General features: G+C 50.7%; 8 protein-coding genes across 8 annotated transcripts; all 8 read left to right on the top strand.

The window, feature by feature from the left end:
- Window positions 1-162: 162 nt before the first annotated feature.
- On the top strand, window positions 163-1,163 carry POX_a01325 (uncharacterized protein; the record flags this gene model as incomplete). Its single annotated transcript, XM_050110253.1, has 2 exons — window positions 163-898; window positions 967-1,163. 2 exons carry the CDS (start codon window positions 163-165, stop codon window positions 1,161-1,163), a joined length of 933 nt encoding a protein of 310 aa, XP_049974021.1.
- An 865-nt stretch (window positions 1,164-2,028) lies between these two features.
- Window positions 2,029-2,471, top strand: POX_a01326 (uncharacterized protein; the record flags this gene model as incomplete). The annotated part of the gene is made up of 4 exons (XM_050110254.1): window positions 2,029-2,046; window positions 2,103-2,143; window positions 2,216-2,284; window positions 2,384-2,471. The coding sequence occupies 4 exons, from the start codon at window positions 2,029-2,031 to the stop codon at window positions 2,469-2,471; spliced, it is 216 nt and encodes a 71-aa protein (XP_049974022.1).
- A 677-nt stretch (window positions 2,472-3,148) lies between these two features.
- Window positions 3,149-4,565, top strand: POX_a01327 (uncharacterized protein; the record flags this gene model as incomplete). The annotated part of the gene is made up of 2 exons (XM_050110255.1): window positions 3,149-3,327; window positions 3,398-4,565. The coding sequence occupies 2 exons, from the start codon at window positions 3,149-3,151 to the stop codon at window positions 4,563-4,565; spliced, it is 1,347 nt and encodes a 448-aa protein (XP_049974023.1).
- A 915-nt stretch (window positions 4,566-5,480) lies between these two features.
- On the top strand, window positions 5,481-7,737 carry POX_a01328 (uncharacterized protein; the record flags this gene model as incomplete). The annotated part of the gene is made up of 5 exons (XM_050110256.1): window positions 5,481-5,536; window positions 5,777-5,819; window positions 5,872-5,994; window positions 6,116-7,222; window positions 7,321-7,737. The coding sequence occupies 5 exons, from the start codon at window positions 5,481-5,483 to the stop codon at window positions 7,735-7,737; spliced, it is 1,746 nt and encodes a 581-aa protein (XP_049974024.1).
- Window positions 7,738-8,616: 879 nt separating this feature from the next.
- POX_a01329 (Aromatic amino acid aminotransferase) lies at window positions 8,617-10,694 on the top strand (the record flags this gene model as incomplete). The annotated part of the gene is made up of 8 exons (XM_050110257.1): window positions 8,617-8,787; window positions 8,883-8,919; window positions 8,979-9,010; window positions 9,071-9,113; window positions 9,179-9,346; window positions 9,425-9,501; window positions 9,553-10,377; window positions 10,437-10,694. The coding sequence occupies 8 exons, from the start codon at window positions 8,617-8,619 to the stop codon at window positions 10,692-10,694; spliced, it is 1,611 nt and encodes a 536-aa protein (XP_049974025.1).
- Window positions 10,695-11,464: 770 nt separating this feature from the next.
- Window positions 11,465-12,523, top strand: POX_a01330 (uncharacterized protein; the record flags this gene model as incomplete). Its single annotated transcript, XM_050110258.1, has 2 exons — window positions 11,465-11,673; window positions 11,746-12,523. The coding sequence occupies 2 exons, from the start codon at window positions 11,465-11,467 to the stop codon at window positions 12,521-12,523; spliced, it is 987 nt and encodes a 328-aa protein (XP_049974026.1).
- A 124-nt stretch (window positions 12,524-12,647) lies between these two features.
- On the top strand, window positions 12,648-15,361 carry POX_a01331 (uncharacterized protein; the record flags this gene model as incomplete). The annotated part of the gene is made up of 4 exons (XM_050110259.1): window positions 12,648-13,091; window positions 13,143-13,257; window positions 13,312-13,481; window positions 13,535-15,361. 4 exons carry the CDS (start codon window positions 12,648-12,650, stop codon window positions 15,359-15,361), a joined length of 2,556 nt encoding a protein of 851 aa, XP_049974027.1.
- A 649-nt stretch (window positions 15,362-16,010) lies between these two features.
- POX_a01332 (uncharacterized protein) lies at window positions 16,011-17,714 on the top strand (the record flags this gene model as incomplete). The annotated part of the gene is made up of 2 exons (XM_050110260.1): window positions 16,011-16,187; window positions 16,299-17,714. 2 exons carry the CDS (start codon window positions 16,011-16,013, stop codon window positions 17,712-17,714), a joined length of 1,593 nt encoding a protein of 530 aa, XP_049974028.1.
- Between the last annotated feature and the right edge of the window lie 399 nt (window positions 17,715-18,113).

Raw genomic sequence — 18,113 nt, forward strand, 5'->3', positions numbered from 1 at the left:
GTATCGGTACGCATTCAACTAGAATTGGAAGGCAGATTTCTTAAACAACCTAGTATCGCCCGGGCCAGTGTTCTTCGAGGGAACTTAATCTGATCCATAATCCATAATACTTACAGACGCTCCCTGACTTGACCTTCTGAGTGTCCTGAGCACAAAATTGAAATGTCCATCACACGGCGACCTCCTCCGGCCTATGAGTCGTCACTGGCTGGTATTCAAGCAACAGATGCGATCTATCATAGGATATCCGAAACTGCCTCCGACGTCACCGCACGAGTCCTGAAGGAGTCTTTCAAGATTCGCCCATGCTCCGCCCAGGCGTGGATTGTACCAGCTGGCGCTATCTGTCGACTCACCACCCCAGAGGGGCCACAAGTGGGTGACTTGAACATTTGGAACGCCCAAAATCCCCGCGAACGACTGTGGGCTGCACGTACCCGTCAAATCCATGCGTCTCATGTATCCATTGGGGACCGGCTGTGGTCTAATCTGCCCTATCTACGACCTCTTGTGAGCATTACGGGCGACTCGCTGAGCGGCGGTCAGTTGCATGATGTGCTCGGTCCTGATGGGAAGCGTAAACCCGAAAAGGCTTTTCCAAGCACGCAATTTGGTGGGCGGGTACATGATCTGCTTGGAACTCGCTGTGATCCCTACGTCAACTTGCTGATGGGAGGCGAGACCTTTGATTTTCACTGCCATTCCAACCTAACCCGGTCCGTAGTCCCTTACGGTCTAACAGAGCTCGACGTCCACGACGTGCTTAATGTCTTTCAAGTCACTGGGCTTGATGACCAGGGTCGATACTTCATGGAGACGTCTCCTGCTCAGCCCGGAGAATATTTCGAATTCTTTGCCGAGGTGGACGTGCTGTGTGCGCTATCTGCATGCCCTGGTGGTCGGTTCTATTAACCTAGTCCCTCAGCAGATGTTGTGAGCTCTGCTGACCTCTTGATTGCGTTACAGGTGACCTTTCCCACTGGGGATGGGGCGATAAAGAGGGGAACATGTCATCTACATGTCGCCCATTAGGTGTTGAGGTATATCAAATAGCGGATGAAAGGGTGTTGGAAGGTTGGAGACCGCCCCAGAGCCCAGCATACAAAGGCATGCACGGGATGAACATGCCTCCCCGTCAGCAAGATGAGTACACTGGCGTGTAAGTGCGAATATGGGCGTATCGATTTTTTTCTTTTAAGAAAAATCTAGAAATTTTGAATGTTATTGCCTAGCTACCCAACCTTAGAAGACTCGCTCGTGTCAATAAACTTGACGGCTCAGGACACGGCGTCCCCATCGCGATATCGACAGAAGTGGGCCTGTGTTATCAGCACGTGATCTGCCCCGCGTTTTGCGTGAACGATAGCGTCATCGCCGCAGCGGATGTTTCGTCGAAGTTACACCACCATTCATGCAAAGGTCCCCTTACAAGTCAGCGTACCACTCGGCAGCTGAGATTTTCCCTGTTTTGGTTAACCGAGCTCAGCCATCTCTTTACTTCTCTACAGGCGTTGTATACCTGATCAATGATGAGAGACCTCGGACGCGTAGAAAACGTTGTTGCACACATAGATTGAACAAGGAGAACCGTGGGAAAGAATGCGTACGTCGTGCAACGAGGGAAGCATTTTGAGCGCGAGAAGTACTTTCAAGCCTCTAGGGTTGGCTGTATGCTCCAAGGTCTGTCTTTTGGCCGCCAGGAACGAGCATTGGAGGGGCTTGCATCCAAAAGGGGGGAGACAAACATGCCCAGGGTGCTCGCATGGCCAACGAAAATGGCGTAAGCCCGCCAGTGCCTCACTGCCTCGTACTGCCTCGTACCTCCTCGGACCCGAAAAGGCCAGTGGCCGCTCTTATCAGTCGAATGTCCCACTACTTGCTATAAGACCACCAACCCCTCCCTTCTCCACCTGCTTATCTCCACCATCTTCGAACTTCCACCCAACGACTCAACTTGCTCATCTGTCGGTCAAACCTCGACTGCTTCCAACCCATTTTCGCACATCAGTACGCGATCAGTCAGCCACTATGCCTCTCTCATACAACGTATGTGTCGCTTTTACTCGATGAATGTGAGGTATCTCGATGCTGATAGCGCACAGGTCACTCTGAAGCCTGACGCTCCTGCGGACAAGCTCGAGGCGTAAGCTTTCCCTCTCCGGACGCAAGCCAGGTGAATGTATTTGTGCTGAATCTGACTGCTCTTCTTCTTTAGTGCGAAGGAGGAAGCCGTCAGTAAAGGTGGCTCTATTAAGCATGAATACAGCTTGATCAAGGGGTTCGTGTAAGTATACCATTTGATTTTGCTTCGCAGTATCCGCCTTACATGCAAAACGTCTCTCTTTCTGGTGAGCTCGAGGGCTAAAGATTGTTCATTGCCTAGTGTCGAGTTTCCTGATGACCACGTCGACACTCTGGAGTCCAACGATCACGTCCACGTCGAGAAGGATGCAGAGGTCAAGACTCAGTAAAGGGTCGACCTCTGATGACTGCGAGGCTTGGCCTGCACGGGAGTGCTTCTACGTGACGCCATCTTTAAGTAGCAGCGAAACATTGGTTGCATGGCAGCTTCCAGCTTATGTACATATAGTTTCTCAGTAGCTTCCACGTCCTTCAGTTTGCGGATGTGTTGCTCAGTTGCGGAGTCATGAAGTAACGAATACCACCACATTTTACTCTTTTTCCATGTCGAAGCTGCATCCGCAGTTTCGCACCTGCTGCAAGTACATCGACTCGCGGGAAACTCTCCCAACGTCACTGATCAGCAAATTTCGGTGCTGAAGACTTCGTTGTAGAATGGTTGGAACCTTTCATCAAGGGGGAATTAACTAGCCAAGCCGTCAGGCAAACCATGTCGACGCATCTTTTCCATGAGGAAAACTGAACTGAGCCAGGGAATACGATCAATCAAGTAAGCGGTCAAGTCCAGAAGCTTTTTGCAGACCTGCACCGACAGAGACACGCGCGTCCTGTCAGCGCATTTGGCGGGGGGTCAATGATAAAGTGTTGAACTCGTTGAGCCGCGGATACCCGTTCATCTGCTCGTCACCGCCTCCCTGCTGATAAGACCCCCCCGTTTCCACATTCGATCACCATATTTCCATGCCTGCTTTAGAGGCACGATACGACTGCTTCAGCACTCGGGGCAATGCTGGCGAAAGGGCATACCCGCTGCCCGCGAAAGTGGTCGCAGTCACTTCGCCATATTTCCACGTCGCAGAGGACTTGGGACTGGACCAATCACTCAACCAAAGATGCTGCGAAAGATGATGTCGCTCAATTGGCCGCAAGTCCCCGTCGTCCCCTGACCTTGGCAGATTTATTAAGGTGCGTCAAAGAGGATATTAGGCCATAGACATAACCCAAATGAGGGGACTGACGGGAAATGACCTGCTAGGCATGGACGGCCACCGTTGTCTAAGGATGCCCTTCTCGCGTCGGCGAACTTTACACTCAACCTGCTCCCCGCACGACTTGCCTCCAGAATCCAAGCATTGCGAAATTTGCCTTTTATCGTTGTCTCTAATCCTCACGTATCAAAAATCTACCACAACTACCAACACTCACTGTCCACCTTGCTCCCCTACCAAAAAAGGCGAATCACGACACTCGAGGAGGAAAATCAATTTGGTGAGGTTCTCGCGGACCTGGTCCAAACACACACCAACACCATCCCTATTCTTGCTCGAGGATTCCTCGAGTGTCGGAAATACGTCAGCCCGGATGATGTGACACGCTTTCTGGATACTCATCTTCGTGCTCGTATTGGTACCCGTCTGATTGCGGAGCAGCATCTGGCGCTTCACTTTGCCTCTCAGCCAGTCCGCGACGAGCCACACCCGCGATCATCGTCCAGCAGTGATAAAAGCGCCGTTCCCTCGAACTATATCGGTGTGATTGACACTGCGCTTCAGCCCGCAAATATCATACGAGTCTGTGAGGATTTTGTTGGAGAAATCTGCGAATTGAAATACGGGGTTCGTCCGCGCCTTGTCATTGGAGGCGAGCCTGATGCTTCATTCGCGCATATCCCGGTTCATGTGGAGTATATCATTACAGAATTGTTGAAGAATGCATTCCGCGCAACGATCGAATCTGGAAACGAGCGGAATCCCATTGAGGTGACCATTGCTGCAGCACCGGATGTGCCTGGCAGAGAACCACCCATTCAAGGAGATGCCGATACTGGGTTTGAACTCGGTAAAAGTGGCGGAATGTATGTCGGCGAGACAATGGGTCCCTCCAGTCCCTCATCGCAGAGCATCACCATTCGAATTCGCGATCGCGGAGGTGGCATTCCGCCTGAAGTTCTCCCTCATATCTGGTCATACAGCTTCACCACCTTTTCAGACATGAACCTGAACTCGGATAATGGCAACATGGATGCTCTCAACACCATCTCCAGTAATAGTGGTCATCTCAGCAGCATTGCGGGCCTCGGCTATGGGCTTCCGCTTGGTCGGGCTTACGCAGAGTATTTCGGTGGCAGTATTGCCGTTCAGAGCCTGTGGGGCTGGGGAACAGATGTGTACCTCACCCTGAAAGGCGTGGGCAAGGTTGACTGAGCAGAAAATTGGTTCTGGCCTCTCTTCCTTGCGGCAGACCAGGGCCTGTATATGTTCTTGTGATTTACTTGCAAAGTCTCATGGTTGGCAGGCAAGAGATACGAGGATATCCACTGGTCGGCTCGGGGCTACATCAAGTTCCCCCATATGCCAGTTGCTCGGACCCAGTATCCGTTCAACAAAAGTCCTCCGTGACAGGGGCCGAGACAGTTCGGTAGTCATGCGCAACCATGTCTCAGATGTCACCCAACATGTCGGCGGTACTACTCAGCAAGATCCTCAGAGGTGCTCAAATCCTTTCGTCAGTGAAGTTTCTATGTCCACTGAACGCCTCTTTCTTTTGTGGCCACGCCTGAGATTATCGCCTTGGATCTGAGGCTCGATATTCTGGTACAAAACTTCAACGCGGCGCGATCTCGTGGTATTCGTGTTGGCTGTGGTGGAGATTTTGCAAACAGATACCAGCGGCAGGTCATGAACGCAAAATAAGTAGTACATGCCGAGTCCTTTGCTAGGTGACCGCGACGCATTGTGTATGGTTTGAGATAGCGCACTGCAGGCTCTTGCTCAGTCGCTCCGCATATGAAACTCGCTAGACTGAACGAGATGGTACTTTGGAGCGCTAGTTATTCCTGACCATGTTTTCTTAATTGAATGCAGAACGTACTTTATTAAACAAAACCTGCATTAGTTCCAATTTGCATGGATTCGCATCCCAGCATACTACGTATTAGCCGCTCGGCAGTACGCTACTTGTAGGATCAGCGATATCGGTAGCTACAATCGATCTTGGAGCCTCTTGATTGGTGGTTCAATGCCGAGGTCATTCCTTCATGAAGCAGATCACAACGAACTCAAAAACAAAACCACGATCCTGATGAGAAAAGAATCCCCAAACAGATGATGCGCGCCCATATGCCCCCACGTCTCCTCATCTCCTCATGGCTCGGTGTTCACCCCGAAGTCCCCGAGTTGGGGAAAGTGCCAATCCTGCGCGTCTTCCCCAGACTTCGACGCATGACTTCCAGTTTCTCTTGTCTTTTGTTTAGTTTTTTATTCTTCAACTTCAATGTGCCTATCATCCTGTGAAGAAATTTGCTAAATAGAATCATCTGGGAACTAAAACCTCTTGATAGACAGCTATGTGAGCCAACAAACAATACAGGATGACTGGCACCACCCTTGGATCATGTTGACTAACTTGGGAATAGGGTCTACACTGCATCATCTGCCTTTTTTGAGGCCCTGTGGGAGGTGTGTCGAAGCCGACTTGTACAACCAATTCTTTAACTGACGATAGTGATAGAATGGCGTCACTCATGTTTTTGTCAATCTGGGCTCCGATCACCCCTCCATCTTGGAGGCGATGGCGAAAGCTCGAAAGGAAGGAAGCGAACATTTTCCGAGGATCATTACTTGTCCGAATGAGGTGAGTAGCTTCTGAGGGATTCTTTTCCATAGGATCTGGCATTTTGATCAAGGTTCATGCTTGATGTATCTCTCCGGGGCCAAGAGAAGCAAGTAGATGCTAACCTCAACTTCAATTCAAGATGGTGGCACTCTCCATGGCAGATGGCTATGCTCGCTTAACTGGAAAACCGCAAGCCGTGATCGTGCATGTCGATGTTGGCACACAAGGTCTCGGTGCCGCTGTACACAATGCCTCCTGTGGCCGGGCCCCGGTCTTGATCTTCGCGGGCCTGTCTCCGTACACCATTGAAGGTGAGACGCGAGGCTCACGCACAGAGTATATTCACTGGATTCAAGACGTACACGATCAAAAGCAGATTGTTTCACAGTATTGTCGTTACTCGGGCGAGATCAAATCGGGCAAAAATGTGAAGCAGATGGTCAGTCGGGCCTTACAGTTTGCGTCCAGTCACCCTCAGGGTCCTGTCTATCTGACGGGAGCACGAGAGGTCATGGAAGAGGAGATCCAGCCTTACAAACTCAATCCAGCTCACTGGGGCCCCGTGGAGCCAGCCGCCTTACCTCACCATGGGGTTGAACTCATCACGAGTGAGCTGATGACGGCCAAGAATCCGCTCGTGATTGTAGGCTACACTGGTCGAGACGCCCGGTCTGTGGCGGAATTGGTGACCCTGGCAGACAGCTTCAAAGGAATTCGGGTTTTGGATACTGGGGGCAGTGATATGTGTTTTCCCGCCGACCATCCTGCGTGGCTCGGTCTGCGCTATCCTGGGCATGAAGCTGTTGAGACAGCCGATTTTATTCTCGTGATTGACTGTGATGTGCCATGGGTGCCAACGCAGTTTAAACCATCCGACTCGGCCAGAATCGTTCACATTGACGTGGATCCGCTGAAGCAGCAAATGCCAGTCTTTTATATCCCTGCCATGGCGACGTTCCGAGCAAATTCCACGACGGCCCTCAGACAGCTCAACCAACACATTTCGAGTACCGCGTCGCTTCAGCGATTCATGGCATCCAGTGAAAACAAAGACATGGGTCAAACTCGCGAAGAGCACTACACCAAGCGCCGTCAAGAAATCTCCGATCTGGCGGTCGTCCCTAATCAGGGTGAAAATGCGGATTTGAATATCTCTTACCTCATGGCACAAGTTCGAAATGAAGTTCCATCAGACGCTATCTGGGCGGTTGAGGCTGTGACGCTGACACCTCATGTTTCGGATCAAGTCAGTGCCACACTGCCGAATTCATGGATCAACTGCGGAGGTGGAGGTCTCGGTTGGTCTGGGGGGCTCTAGGGATTAAGCTTGCTTCGGATGTGCAGCATGGCGGCTCCGGCAAAGGCAAATTCGTTGTTCAAGTCGTTGGCGATGGCACTTTTCTCTTCTCGGTGCCCGGCTCTGTGTATTGGATCGCCCGCCGATATGGTATTCCCGTCTTGACTATTGTTCTTAACAATAAAGGATGGAATGCGCCCCGGCGAAGCATGTTGCTTGTTCATCCACACGGAGATGGCTCGCGCGCAACAAACGAAGATCTCAACATCTCGTTTGCCCCCACGCCTGACTACGCAGGTATTGCAAAGGCTGCCGCGGGTGGGGAATTATGGGCTGGCCGAGCTTGTACAGTTGCTGAGCTTGCGCAAAAGCTGCCAGAGGCGATACAAAGCGTGAGAGAAGGGAAAGCGGCGGTTTTGGAAGCGCAGCTTGACGGGACGGCTGGCAAGTACGCCGAGCCTTGAACCTTTCCACTATCCAAGGGGGAAAGGACATTGCTCTGGTGACAGCTCTGTCAGTTGATATAGTAAAGAATATTCAGATCGTTCGACTACACTTTATTGTCATGCGAAGGTCATCCATGTTTAGATACAGCAGCACACCGATTTTCCTCAATCTACGAAGCTGCGAACTGCCTGATTTTGTTTAAGAGCGATTAGCTTATCGCACGCCGATGCCGGCGATAGCCTTATCCATGCGGGGTCTGGGTGATACCGTACCTACGTGATACCAGTTTACCATCATCGGAAATAAAGTCTGTGGCTAATGACCACCTGCAGCCGGTATCATATCGTACCATGTCGTATCATGAACCCCCCTCCCAGTCTCCGAGCCCAGCGCCTTACGCACCCTACGCCCTACACTCTTCGAGGGCGGAGAGACGCATCTTTGGCGCGCACAAGAGAAATACTGGTGCACTGACAATACAGTCCAACAAGATGAATGTGTGTAGTTGAGTACAACGTACAGCGCCATTGGCTGGTTCTTAGAAATCCATGCTACAGTATCCTACGATCCTATGACGAGATCCAGATTCTTCCAGCTGAAGTGAGTCATGTGCCCCACGATCCGTAGTGCCGAGTGGATACTATTTTGTAAAGATGTAAAGTCCGCGGCGTTTTCCCTAACTCCCGCGTTAGCACTGTGTCTCCAAATCTCCTGTGTCCGCCGTATCTTGATCCTACGAACGTGCTTATAGACGGCGCACATACTTGCGACATACTAAGTGGTATTGCACGCGCGACATTTCTCATTCATCGCCATTCGAGGAGTCAGGTCGAGTGTTTGGAGAAGCGCAAAGACAGTTTCCAGACACAGAGGGGTTGAGCACATTATCCGACAAGATGAGCCCTCCTGCACCGATTGATGTCGACCTGGTCGGGGTCACAGATACCTCTTCTGTACCGGTTCCAGACCCGTTGACGGTCAATGGAATTTCAAGCTGGCGCGAGAAGATGACGAAGATGCCCACGGGGGTCGCTGCGGCCTGCAGCAGTGACATGTTCAAAAGCCCGGTACGGAGTTCACCCAATCTCCAAGAAATAACTATGCCTGAAGCTTGCGCTTGAGATAAACATGGAATATTGACTGATTCATCCGACGGTTGTAGGCTTGCTATACCAAACCAAAGGCTAAAAGCTTTGATCGTATGTGGTCACCAATGAATGCGAAAGACTGGAGCGCAAGTTTAACCAGATCTATATAGATCTTTTGTCACTTGAAGCCAAGTCCCGTCAGGTATGTGTCTACGTCGAAGCACTTGCCTGAGCGAACTCTGACCTTTGATTGTTACACCAGGCCTCGACTCTGAAGAACGCGGCTCGTTACCTCAAGAACCCAGGTACGCTCATTCTGCGAATCATCCTTGACAAGCCAATCGTTTCTAACCTGCAATTACAAAAAAAGGGATCATCTCTCTTGGAGGCGGTCTTCCCTCTCCGGAATACTTTCCCTTCGAATCGATTGGCATCAAAGTCCCGAATCCACCAGGATTTTCCCCAGAAGCCACACAGAAGTCTGGCTCCGTTGTGCATGCCGGAAAGCACGATATCAGAGACGGTAAAAGTCTCTACGGTGCGTCATATGTTCAGTCAAAAAACAAAGTGTCCAAGTTTTTCCGTACCGTTCATCTCTAATAATCATTGATTCCAGACTTGGAAATTGCACTCAATTATGGTCAGGCTACAGGATCAGCTCAGCTATTGAGGTTTGCCACAGAGCACACCGAGGTGAGAATTAGATGAAGAGGAAATTAATGAAGAGGATACTGAGCCTAGCAGATTATCCACAATCCTCCATACTCCGACTGGCAGTGTACCATGACTTCTGGTAGCACATATGCGTGGGACACGGCACTTCGTGTTCTGACCGAACGTGGTGATTACATTCTTATGGAGGAGTATACTTTTGCTAGCGCCGCCGAGACCGCTTTCCCTCTCGGCATCAAGACCGTGGGAGTCCCTATCGACGAGCAGGGTCTCATACCCGAAGCGATGGATGATATTCTGAGTAGCTGGAACGAGGAAGCCCGCGGAGCTCGCAAGCCTCATGTCCTGTACACAATCCCCACCGGTCAAAATCCGACCGGTGCTACTCAGTCTGCTGAGCGCCGCCGGGCCGTATACAAGGTTGCCCAGAAGCACGACATCTACATTGTCGAGGATGAGCCATATTATTTCTTACAGATGCAGCCTTATGTCGGCCAAGGTGCTCCTCCTCCACCACCCCCGGCCAACCACGATGAGTTCATCAAGTCTCTCGTTCCATCTTTCTTGAGTCTGGACGTTGACGGCCGTGTGTGTCGGTTGGAATCCTTCTCCAAGGTCATTGCCCCTGGCACTCGGGTTGGCTGGATTGTTGCCTCCGAGCAGATGGTTGAACGATTTGTTCGTACCTTTGAGGTTTCTTCACAAAACCCCAGCGGTATCTCCCAAGTCGTCCTCTACAAGCTTCTGGATGAGCACTGGGGTCATGCTGGCTATCTGGACTGGCTCATACACCTCCGTCTGGAATATACCAGCCGGCGAGATGCACTGCTTCACTCCTGTGAGAAGCATTTGCCCACTGAAATTGCTCACTGGGTCCCCCCAGCAGCGGGCATGTTCGTAAGTCATCTATCTGCATCATACGTAATGAGATGAAAATGAGACTAATCTGCCACTAGCACTGGATTGAAATTGATTGGAAAAAGCATCCTGGAGTTGCTGCTGGCAAGACACGAGAAGCGATCGAAGAGGAAATCTTCTTGAACGCTGTGGACAACCAAGTCCTTCTGTCGTGCGGCAGTTGGTTCAAGGCCGACCGATCAGCCGTGATGGAAAAGATGTTCTTCCGCGCAACTTATGCCGCGGCTTCATCGGAGAAAATTGATGAAGCTATCGCCCGCTTCGCAAAGTGTCTGCGTGAGCAGTTTGGTCTTTAGGATGGGAATTCGCAAGTTCGGTCACTGCATAAACAATCACAGGCAGCGATTTTGAGTGAAGAGTGCTATGCGATTAGACTTCCCCATCTTTTCGGCAAACTCAACCATACTGTCCAGTACAGCACATGAATTTGAGATGAACTTCCAAAAAAAATTATCAAAATTTAAATTCATTAGAAACTTGTCTGTAAGCATTTAGCAAAAATTAGGCATCCATCTAGAAATTAAGGCCACTGATAGACTTGTACTGGGCTAAGCCAGAGGCTTATCTATGGGCGAGGCATGAATAAGTTGACACCTCAGGCTTGAAAAATCGTGTCATGATGCACACGTGATCATGGTGCTTCACAGCATCCATGACCATGATTGCTGTGAATAACACAGCTGGGTATGCAACGACTCCATATATCTGGGTCTTGTGTTCCTATATATGACCTCTGATGAGTTGTTTGTGCACTCTTGTAAAACAATAAATGATAGACAGTCCAGTGCGGTTTGTCATATCTTATGGATCCATGTAGCTAGGGATTGGTTCAGTTGCACAACGAACTTTCTGGCGCCATTAGAAGGTAAGTCGATCAAGCGTCGCGGATGTTTGCTAGAATCGCGAGTTCAGATCCCCCAGGTCTTTCATTTCGTCGTGTTCTTCATTTTTCTCGCTGCCTACCATCTACCATCAACTCTTTCTTTCCTACCCACTTCCCACATCCCATTCCACTCGCTCGATACACAGATCGATCGCGCAATATTGTGCCTCACTGAACTTCAAAATGGCTGATCAGTATCTCCAGAATTCTTACTCCTCCGAGGGACTCACTCATAGTACTCCTTCAGTGGGAGCTGATTCTGTCTTGGAACAGCATCATCCAGGCGATTCTGTGTTACCAAGTCTGCGCCGACGCAGGGCGATTGCTCCCCCGTCTCTCAATCTCGAGGCAAAAACGTTTGATCAAACGGCGACCTCGTTCGCTCTGCTGACGTGAGTCTCTTCGACGTGTGACTGTTGCCACTTGAACCCATCTTGCTGATTGGAATATGCCCCCGCGAATAGAGATTCTTCAACTCGCTTCCAACTACCCAAAATCTCTTCGGCGGGCCTCACAGAGCAGATCAGAGCTGAAACAGAGGAAAGCCTATTAGAGAGCGAATTTGATACCGAAAGTTGCTCTGAGGCTGCTCGTGACTCTGGTGCCCTTCTTTCTGATCTGCTTGACCGTCTTGAAGAAGCAGCGGCCAGATCGCCCGAACCTCGCTCTCAGGCCTCCGTCGCATTCGCAGCAGAGCGCTACGCCCAAAGTGACTTCAACACCGATCCTGCAGCCGAGGACAAGAGATTGGACTTTCTGCAAGCCTTACAGCCTTGGCCGGGATCTACTGAAGAAAATCCAGTATCAGGCGTGGAAACGACAGGTGGCTTCACTCTCAGCCAATCGTACAGAGTGCTCTTGGAGAGGTTTCCCTCAAATATTACTGACGAGAGCGGGAGCAAGAAGCAAGACACCAGGGAATCACAGGTTGGTAAAGATTCTCGTTCTGACCCCAAAAACGAGAATACTTCGCCAGTGACGCCCCAGCCGAAACGTCGCAAAAAGAAAGATTTGACGCCTACGCTGTCCCCGTTTCTCTTTGGCCCGTTTCCTACTCCGACCGCACATCGTCAATTCATTAATACGCCACCCTCCCAGTCTTTGTCATCGCAAAATTCATCCTCGCCTTGTCAACCGACTTCACCCACGCCACAGCCTCAATTGAGCCTGAAAAGGAGATCTACCAAACGATCAAGACTTCATCTCTCTGATCTATTTAAGCAGCGCCAAGGATCAAATTAATCCCGGGTGAGCCAACGAGGCGGGTGTTTGTGGCGAGGGTCATTTCCAGAACTGTACATTTTCTTGTCGAACTTCTCGTTACAGCGCTTTTCAAAACTATCGCAAACGATAATATCGTTTCAAGATGGATTCTCGGGGGTCACAACTGTTGGACCCATCCTCTGCGATGGCTGCAATCACAAGACACAAAGCGGAAGCGATCAAACTGGCACGAGAGCAAGGAACGGCGGTCAAAGAGATGTGTCGTCGTGCAAAGACAGATGTGCCACCATATGAATTCGAGGAATTAATTGGAAAAGGTGCTTATGGCCGGGTCTACAAAGGTCGACAAATGCCTTCTGGCCGACTTGTGGCTATCAAGGTTCTCGACGTCGACAACTTAGATTACAAGTCTTTGCGCGACTTTCGAGACGAATCAATCAAGGACTTTATTCACGAAACGAAGGTTATGAAACAAGTCAAGGACTCGGGAGCGAAGAATATCAACGAAATCATTGAAGCGATTTCCATCCATTCTCAGCTGTGGCTTGTCTGCGAATACTGTCCAGGTGGTAGTGTCCGAACGCTGGTGAGTAAGACCTTTTTTCAACCGACAAGTAATTCGTCTAATTTTACTTAGATGCGTGCGACCAATGATAAACTTGAGGAGAAATACATCATTCCCATTGCAAGGGAGCTCGCAGTCGGCTTGCACGCAATCCACGAGGCGGGAATTATTCATCGCGATGTCAAAGGTACGGGTTACCCTTGTTTAGGCTAACACTGCCGTCGCTGATTTGGGTCTTCAGCCGCAAATGTTTTGATTCACGAGGAGGGTCGTCTCGAGATTTGTGACTTTGGTGTTGCAGGTGTTCTCCAGTCGCAGCGTGATAAACGATCCACCTGGATTGGAACACCGCACTGGATGCCACCAGAGATGTTTGCAACTCGTGGAGAAGCACACAAGTACGGCAGCGAGGTGAGCTCGTTCCAGTTTAGTCATTTTCACAATGACAGGGCTGATTCATCTAGATCGATGTGTGGGCGTATGGATGCACATTGTTTGAATTTGCGACAGGAAATCCCCCAAACTCCGGCCTCCGTGAGCGTATGCAAATCGGACGGCAGCTCAGTCGGAATACGCCCAAGCTTGACAGTGCTGGTTATAGTGAGGGATTGAAAGACCTGATTGCATTTGCATTGGATTCAAACCCTGCCACTCGTCCAACTATGGCAGATATCTTGGCTCATCCTTACATCGCCAACACAGAAGAAGAGTACCCCACATCATCTGTGAGCGAGCTCGTGAGAAATTACTACCAGTGGTCTCAGAGGGGTGGTCAGCGCATCTCCCTCTTTCATCCAGGCGGTGCTGCTGCTGCTGAACTTCCCGGGGCGGAAGAGGCAGAGGATGATTGGAATTTCAGCACTACCGATGGCTTTGAGCGGCGGTTTTCGGTTATTGATCTGGACCAAATCGCAGCCTCGCTCGCAGCTTTAGAGGAAGAGATCAGCCCTACCACTCCGCTCCCGGAGCACGATTTTAATGACGATGTGTCTGACATTGACATGGACCCTGAGCAGAAGGCCAACTTTGATGAACGGGTCAGGAGAGGTGCTGCAGCCATGGAGGGACTTTTCGACGAGGAGAAGCCGAGCTACAAATACGAGACCAAGAACGATTTTGTGCCAATACAGCCTCCCCAGCCTGTGTCGGACCTACCCCTTCGTACTGAGACCGATCGTTCATCTGTGACATCAACCTTTATCGACATTGATATTGGGTCTTTTGACTCGTCCCACTACGCAGCTGGAGCACCATTGGCGCAGCCATTCCAACTGGCCAATGCGGACACTATCCGAGCCAATCGGTCGAGCATTCGAGGCTCTCGCAACTCGAATGAGAATAGCTCCCAATCGTCTAACAGCGATGCAGAGGGGGACAACCCTCACGAGGAAACCTTTAAGCCAATCTCCGGACCACGACCCCCGACGATGGATTGGAAATTCCCTGGATTCATGAAGCCCGAAGAGGAGGTTGTGAAAGAGTCCTTGAAAGAAATACCTGAGCCGGAGCCTTCACCGGATCGATCTTTCCAGGCCGAAAAACGGGCGACCATGGAGTGGACTTTCCCCGTCATGTCGAGTCAAGTCAACGAATCTAGCTCCAGTACTCATGACGAGGCTGAGCAACACCATGATACTCTACGCGCGCCGACTGCACACCCACCTCCACTTGTTGAAGAGCCAAGCATATCGCGCCCCTCTACCTCTGCATCGCATACTTCTACCATGTCCGATTCTGACTATGATCCATTCCGATTTGATCGTCCCACTACTCCTCAGGCCAACCTGCCGCAGCCTGGAAGCTCATTCGACTCGGGGTTCCCCGTGTTGAATGAATCAACCGATGATGAAGGGTCGGACTCGGCAGGTTTACTGGATGGACCTGGGCCGGACGAGGAAGATGAAAATCCTCTCTGGGCTGAGAGCAGTGAGATCCTCTCCCAGAAAAATGCACCTCCCTTGCCCACCGCCATTCCCTTGCATGGAGGTCAAGGGGGCCCTCCGCCGCCTGTTTCCGAGCCAGGATCACCGATCTATGATGAGCCTTTGCAGACTGCTCGTCGGGATGTCGGTCGGCTCAGGAAGCCAGAGTTAGGGCTCATCTCTTTCCCACCCGTGCATCCTCCAAGCATGGAAAGCCTGTTGGAAGGGGCCGACGATGCTACTATCACAGCCGAGTTGGACCGCTTGCTTGGTGATTTCCTAGGTGCACTCTCCGCAACGGGCATGGCTTTGTCGAGAACAAGCCCTGATAGCCAACAGAAGCCCAGTTCCTTTGCCGAGACGATTTGATTAGCAATTCCATCATTTTTCAGTCCAAAGGGCATCCACTTTGAAGCAATTCTCAGTGCAGGGAAAAGAAGCTTGTCTTGAGACCGACATTTTCTTGTTACACTACTTTAATCAGCTATTCAGGCAATGCTCTCGAGCGACATTTTAGATTTCTCTGGCGCCTTTCTCCCATTATTTCTTCCTCGGGTACTCAGCCTGCAATTCAATTAAACGTCGTCATTTCCTCACTTGAGAAATTACAGACTCGGCCTTTCGAATATGCTTCGAGGCCATATCTTCAAAGAAAATTGCTGTAAGAATTATTGTCTTCTTTCAGAGCATATTCATGACCATTTCAGTACCACATTCGGCCGCTTGCTATCTTTTGCCAAAGTCAATTTTCAAGTATCGCTTGAATCAGGCCGAGCGAAAGTTCAGCCCTCTTCTATTGTATGTAAAAGGGACCCTGGATGTTTGCCCTCCTTCCGCATTGGAGACGTTTCCTTCTCTCGTGCGTGCACATATGTGTTTATGACCCTGCGCTCAAGAGAATTCCTCTCACACTGCACGTCGCTCCTTCTTTGATAGCCCTCATCCATTTATTCCCACGGACTCTCACATTTGCCACGGTCTTTCACTCACTGATCACTCGGAAGTCATCACGCACGCCATGTTCGGACTCGGTCCAGAGGCTCCCTTTGCTTTTTCATCGAGGCCACCACCGCCAAAGACCCCGAAGGAATGGCAGGTGGTCTTGCAGGCAGTCAAGCAGCTCTATCAGGATAGACAGTACAAGCAATGTGCTGCTCGGGCTGTGGATCTACTTGGAGAGACTCGGGAGAATAAGGTATGTGAATTTCTTTCTAGAAAAAAAAAACAAGAAAAAGAAAAAGAAAAGAAATGGAACGTGTCAACGTATTTGACCTGGTAAGACTAAAAATAGTTGATCATTTTTTAGCCTCATCCCATCTACAGGGTCTTTCTGACTTTCTATGCGGCAATCTCGTATGAGTACCTCGGTTCAACTGCGCATCTCTTTTCTAGCAGCAAGGTCACCTTTTTGCAATGTGCTTTGAACTCGTTTCTGGATTGTCTCGCAGCTCTATCAGACTCGATTGAATTGCCGACAAAGTCGAACGGGAGTCATTTATCTCCGCCAGCAAGCCCCAAGGTGTTACCCCAGTCGGTCCCATCGTCTCCCCACACTCCTCTGAACCGCTCGGAGCCTCACTTGGATGACATTCACGAGTCGTCGTCGTGGCAGCCAATTTCTCTCGGTAGTCTTCAGCGTATGATTGATGCATCCCTTCTGATCAAGGAGAAGACTACCACCGAATACTCTGAGTATGACCGGCTGGCTCATACGTTCGCTGCAAAGCACAAGGACGACACGTCATTCGTTCGAGCATGCCTGGCGTCGATGGAGGGGCTGGAGAAACACCCTCTTTTTCAAATTCCATTGCCACCCCCTCAAGATGGTCATGGAGCTCGTTGTATCATCGAAGACCCATTGATGCCATCTCCGCTCCGCGTCAGAAAGCTAAGTGGCAGTCGACGTCTCCAGTCGATCATGGCCCATCCCACTTTCGACACTCCTAGCAATTCACAGCCACCGCAGCCAGCACCAGGGTCTTCGGGGAGGGTTCTGGGCAGCCCATTTGTCTACAAAAGCGGCGATCGGGACCAATCCGAGCCGCTAGACAGGGAAAGAGTCTTCATGCCCACTCCCCGGAGTGATATCCGAACGCCTAGTGACAACCCATTCGAGGATGGATATGGGTGCAGTAGCATCATCGATCTCTTCGATAACCTACCGAAATTCCCCAGGGACCAAGACGAGGAGGCTTCGGGCCCGTTCTACACTCCCTGCCCGAGCCCGCGTGTCCTTTGCCAGCCCGACAGGGATACCGGAAGTGATGAGAATGTCAACGATGACAGCTCTCAAAGTGCCGGTGGAGATGAAGATTCGGTGGACCCTACCCTGATGGCACGAACCATCAAGTTCAATCGCAACGTGGAGCTGCTTCGGTCTCATGTCCAGGACAACATCGCAGAACTCCGCCAACATGTTGAGGGCGTTATGGATATCCAGCATATCCGCCGTGCTCGAAAGATGCAGCGCACGGTATCACAGTGGAGCTTTAGCCCCGCGGGCGCCACTGGAGAGATGGAAGAGGCCCCAAAGCCTGAGATCTCCCTCGATTCATTTGGTAATGCTGTGCGCAAAGAGACCAAGGAAGAGCGGATCATGCGATTACGCGCTCAGGACTGGAAGACGGTCGGTCCTCGCTCGTCCACCAGTGGTTGGAAGGGCGCTCAGTACTACCAAGAGTTTTCTCACCTGGTGCTCAATGAACTGGCGACGGGTCGCTGAATTGGGAAGATCGGAGAGGATTGGGCTGGTTTTGGTTTGATTCTGCCAGTGCACTTCTCGGGGATGGTTTACTTGTATTTCTATCATTTCATTCTTTCCCCTTCCTTTTTCTATTGTTTCTTTCCGATGCACGTGGGATGCCTAGCTTGGGCTGGGTATCCGGTGTGGTGATTCGATGCGATGACACCTCTCAGCCTTGGCGCATTTCCGGATCTCATCACAATGTCGAAAATGATTGGTATGTCTGAGTATGAATCAAATATTTTACTCTATTCACTAGCCAGACGGCATGATTCCATCCACAGTCTGTGTCTCAGTACCGTCCCCAGGCCGTTTTCAAGACGTCTCTTCCCTGGAACATGTCGGCCAGCCAGGTATTTGTGTAAGATAGAAGAGAAC

Source organism: Penicillium oxalicum, chromosome I, assembly GCF_001723175.1.
Source record: "Penicillium oxalicum strain HP7-1 chromosome I, whole genome shotgun sequence".
In the NCBI taxonomy this organism is placed as follows: Eukaryota; Fungi; Ascomycota; class Eurotiomycetes; order Eurotiales; family Aspergillaceae; genus Penicillium; species Penicillium oxalicum.